General features: G+C 27.3%; 1 protein-coding gene across 1 annotated transcript; it reads left to right on the forward strand.

Annotated features, from left to right (window-relative positions):
- Positions 1-1317: 1317 nt before the first annotated feature.
- Positions 1318-2488, forward strand: Phum_PHUM447020 (neuroligin, putative; the record flags this gene model as incomplete). Its single annotated transcript, XM_002429624.1, has 2 exons — positions 1318-1762; positions 2469-2488. 2 exons carry the CDS (start codon positions 1318-1320, stop codon positions 2486-2488), a joined length of 465 nt encoding a protein of 154 aa, XP_002429669.1.
- Between the last annotated feature and the right edge of the window lie 1524 nt (positions 2489-4012).

Consider the following 4012-nt stretch of genomic DNA (forward strand, 5'->3'; position numbering starts at 1 on the left):
AATAAAAAACGTGGCGTTAAGAAATTAATTACGCGCGTTTGTAATTTTGCGGTGCGTAAAAGTAGAGAGCGGGGAAGGGGGGGAAAATGAATTTACGCAGCGTTAACAGACAAAGCGATTCATATATCGATCAATTCGTAAAAAAAATTTTCCACTTGAGAAAATAAATTTTTTTTTTTTTTAATTTTGTAAATATCCGAATAACTTTACTGCTGCCACGTTAAACGCGATACGTCATGAATTTTTTTTTTTCTGACTTTTTTTCTTTTCAAGTTTAAACCATACGGTAATTATTATATACCCGATTGTAATAAATATTCTACCTCTCTTTCTCTATCTCTCTTTCTTTCTACCTCTTTCTCCCTTTCTCTCTCTCTCTTGTAAAAAAAGGTTTAAAAGTAGTTTTTAAAGTTGAATGAGGAAAAGATTAATTTTTCACTCGAGAATCACTTTTCCTCTTCCTTCCTTCCTTTCTTCCTTCCTTCCTTCCTTCCTTCCTTCCTTCCTTTCTTTCTTCCTTCCATCTTTCTTTTCTCTCTTTCTTTCTATCTAACTCCACGGAAAAAAAATAAATAAATCTTTTACCACTATGAAAAATTATTATTATTATTATTATTATTATTATTATTATTATTATTATTATTATTATTATTATTATTATCATTATTTATTATTATTATTATTATTATTATTATTATTATTATTATTATTATTATTATTATTATTATTATTATTATCATTATTTATTATTATTATTATTATTATTATTATTATTATTATTATTAGAATCGTTTGAAATGTAAAACGTGTTAAAAAAATTTTTTTTGTTTTTTATTGTTTGTTTCAGGTATTATTATTCTTTTAGGAGAGGGGAAAAAAATTTTTTTTTTTAAACAAAAAATCATGAACCGGAAACAGATGAAGAAAATGTATCGAAAGGAAAAAATTGACAGGAAATTACTACAACGTACAACGAAAAAAAAAAATTTTTTTTTTTTTTACGAGAGTGAAAAAAATTTCATAAATGCTTTAATTTAATTTTTTTTTTGTTCTCGGAACGGGGGGGAAGGGGAGAGGAGAGGGAAGTGAAAAAGTTAAAAATGAAAACGGTGAACGGCATTTCCGGTCGATTAAATCGATTTTCGAATGATGATGATGATGATGATAATAATAAAAAGAATAAAATAAAATAAAAAAATTTTTATTATTATTTTTTTCTCGGGTTTCGCGGGATTAAATTTAAAAAAAAAAAAAAAAGTGAAATTATTATCATTATTATTAAAAATAAAACGTAATGTTCCGCATTTGCGGATAATCATGCAGTCATGTTTGCTAAGGTTAAAAGCTTCAACGTTAAATGCGATAACATTATTAACATTGACCGTAGTGAGCGCAGTTGCGGGTCCGAGATACAGTTCGAGAATCGTAGATACGAAATCGGGTCCCATAAGAGGAATAATATCGGAATTAAATTCAAAATTGTTGGAACCCGTCGAAGTTTTTCGGGGAATCCCATACGCGGCACCACCCGTCGGAGAAAGGAGATTCATGCCCCCACGTCCTCCAATACCATGGACGGGTACAAAATTAGCGGATACGTTTCCTCCCGTTTGCCCGCAAAACGTACCGGATATAACGAACAAAACGATGGCATTTTTAAAAATGCCACGTGGACGATACCTTCAATTACGAAAACTATTGCCGCTGTTGAAAAATCAAAGCGAGGATTGCCTTTATTTAAATTTATACGTACCTGGAAGTGGTAAGTTTTTTCTTTTAATTTTTTTTAAATTTATTACAACCCCCCTGTCTCCCCATCACTCTCACCGCCGCCCTACCCCTTCAACGTAAAAAATATTAAAAATATTTCCTACAAATCACGTTTATGCAAAATAAATAATTTTTTTTTCCAATAATCCTTTTTTCCTCTCCCTTTTCTCTTTCCTCCCTTTTCCCCCCCCCCCTCTCTCTCTCTCTCCCATTCCAGCATTGTATCACCTGGAGTCGTTTTTTTTTTTTAAACATCGAACGGATTTTTTTTTTATTTTATGATTTATTATTTAAAATGTGACAAACCAAAATATTTGCGGTCATTTCGATACTACTAGTAGTATATATATATTCAATATTTTAAATAATTTTCACGCTTTTTGAATTTTTCAATTACGGAACACGCATTCACGCACGCACGTACGCACGCACTCAAACACGTGCATGCGTGCGTGCGTGCCACAATATACGATAGCAAAAAAAAAAAAATTCAAATTGAATTTTTCAAATCGAAAAAGAAAAAAAAAAAACAAATTTATTTATTTATTTATTTATTTGCTACCGATAAAATAACTTCTCGTATGGAATGAAATTTCATATGTAAAAACGTAAAAAAAAAAAAATTACTTTTTTTATTTGCTCTACACGGTCGGTTTGTCGTAGCAAATAATAAATTATTATTATTATTATTATCGGAGTGTTTAGTACGAAGGTATGAACGTTAAACGTTTTCTATATTAGAATGTAAAATTTTCAAAAATAAAAAAAAAATTTTTTTTTTCATTAATTTAATTAAAATTTTTTTTTTATTTTCCGGGAAGGGTGGGAGGAGGAGGGGGAAGTAAGGGGAGGAAAATAAGGTTTTTTTTTCCATTGAATTGATTTTTATTATTTTTAAATTGGAATTAAAAAATAAAAAACGTCCGAAAAAGAGAAAGAAAAAAAAAAGTTATTTCGAATCGAAATTTAAGAATTATTCGAATTTATTATTATTATTATTATTATTATTATCGAAAACGAAACCGATGATGCGATTTTTTATTTTATTTTATTTTATTTTGTTTTATCCCGAAACCCAAAACAACAAACAAACAAACAAACAAATAAACAAGGCAAAAAAAAAAACGAAAAAAAAAAGTTTTTTTTATAACCAGCGTGAAAAGTTGAAATCGAACAAACGAGGGAAAAACTTTTTAACTTTTTTTTTCGTTTTTTTTTTTTTTTTACCAAATAAAATTTTATTGTCACCTCGTCTGAACGAGAGCAAAAAAAAAAAAAAAAAATTTTGCCACCGTTCGAAAGTTTTACAAAAATCACTTTTTTATTTTTTTTTAGTTTTTTTCCCTCACTCCCTTCCTCCCTCTCACCCCTCCTCCAAACGGATTTCGAAACGAAAATTAAAGCAAAAGATTAACGATAGCAAAATTCAAATGTTTTAAATTAATTAAAACGTCGTTTTTTTCCTTCTCTCTCTTTCTCTCTCACTCGTTGTTTACACGTTTCTTTTACCGTAAAAAAAATTTTTTTTTTTTTTCTCTTTGCTTTCATTTTTAATAATAAAAAAAAAACCGTTTGCCCCCCTTCCCCGTTCGTCCCCCCCCCGAAGAAAAAAGAAAAGTGAAAATTTCGTTTTTATGAAAAAGGAGGGGAAGGAAAAAAAAATATTTATATATATATAAGAAATTAAAAATTATTCCCCGAGAGAATTCTAGAAAACTCGGTTTACACGTGAATTTTTTTTTCTTTTTTTCTTTACCTTCTTTAATTTTTTTTTTTTCACTTCGCATCTTCTGCTTTTTTTTTATTTTGAAATTTTTAAACGATTCTCTTTGCGTTTTATTATTATTATTATTATTATTATTATTATTATTATTATTATTATTATTATTATTAATATTATTATTATTATTATTATTATTATTATTATTATTATTATTATTATTATTATTATTATTAAATTAAAACCATTTATTCAAGTAAAAAAAAAGCAGAAGAAATTAAAAATATTTCCCTTTATTTTTTTTTTTTTTTAAATGGAAAGAAAAAAATTTCAGGACCGTATTCAGAAATAAAAAAAGCCGTCGGCAAACCGTTTATTATTAATTTTTTTTTATTTGACCTCTTGACCTTTAACTAAAAGAAATTTTGTTTTAACCAATTTGTCTACATTGTTCTTTGCATAATTTTTTTTTTTTTATTAAATTTCCATTTTTCCATTTTCTCCCAAAAAAATATACGTACA

The sequence above is a fragment of the Pediculus humanus genome, genomic scaffold (assembly GCF_000006295.1).
Source record: "Pediculus humanus corporis 1103172108216 genomic scaffold, whole genome shotgun sequence".
In the NCBI taxonomy this organism is placed as follows: domain Eukaryota; kingdom Metazoa; phylum Arthropoda; class Insecta; order Psocodea; family Pediculidae; genus Pediculus; species Pediculus humanus.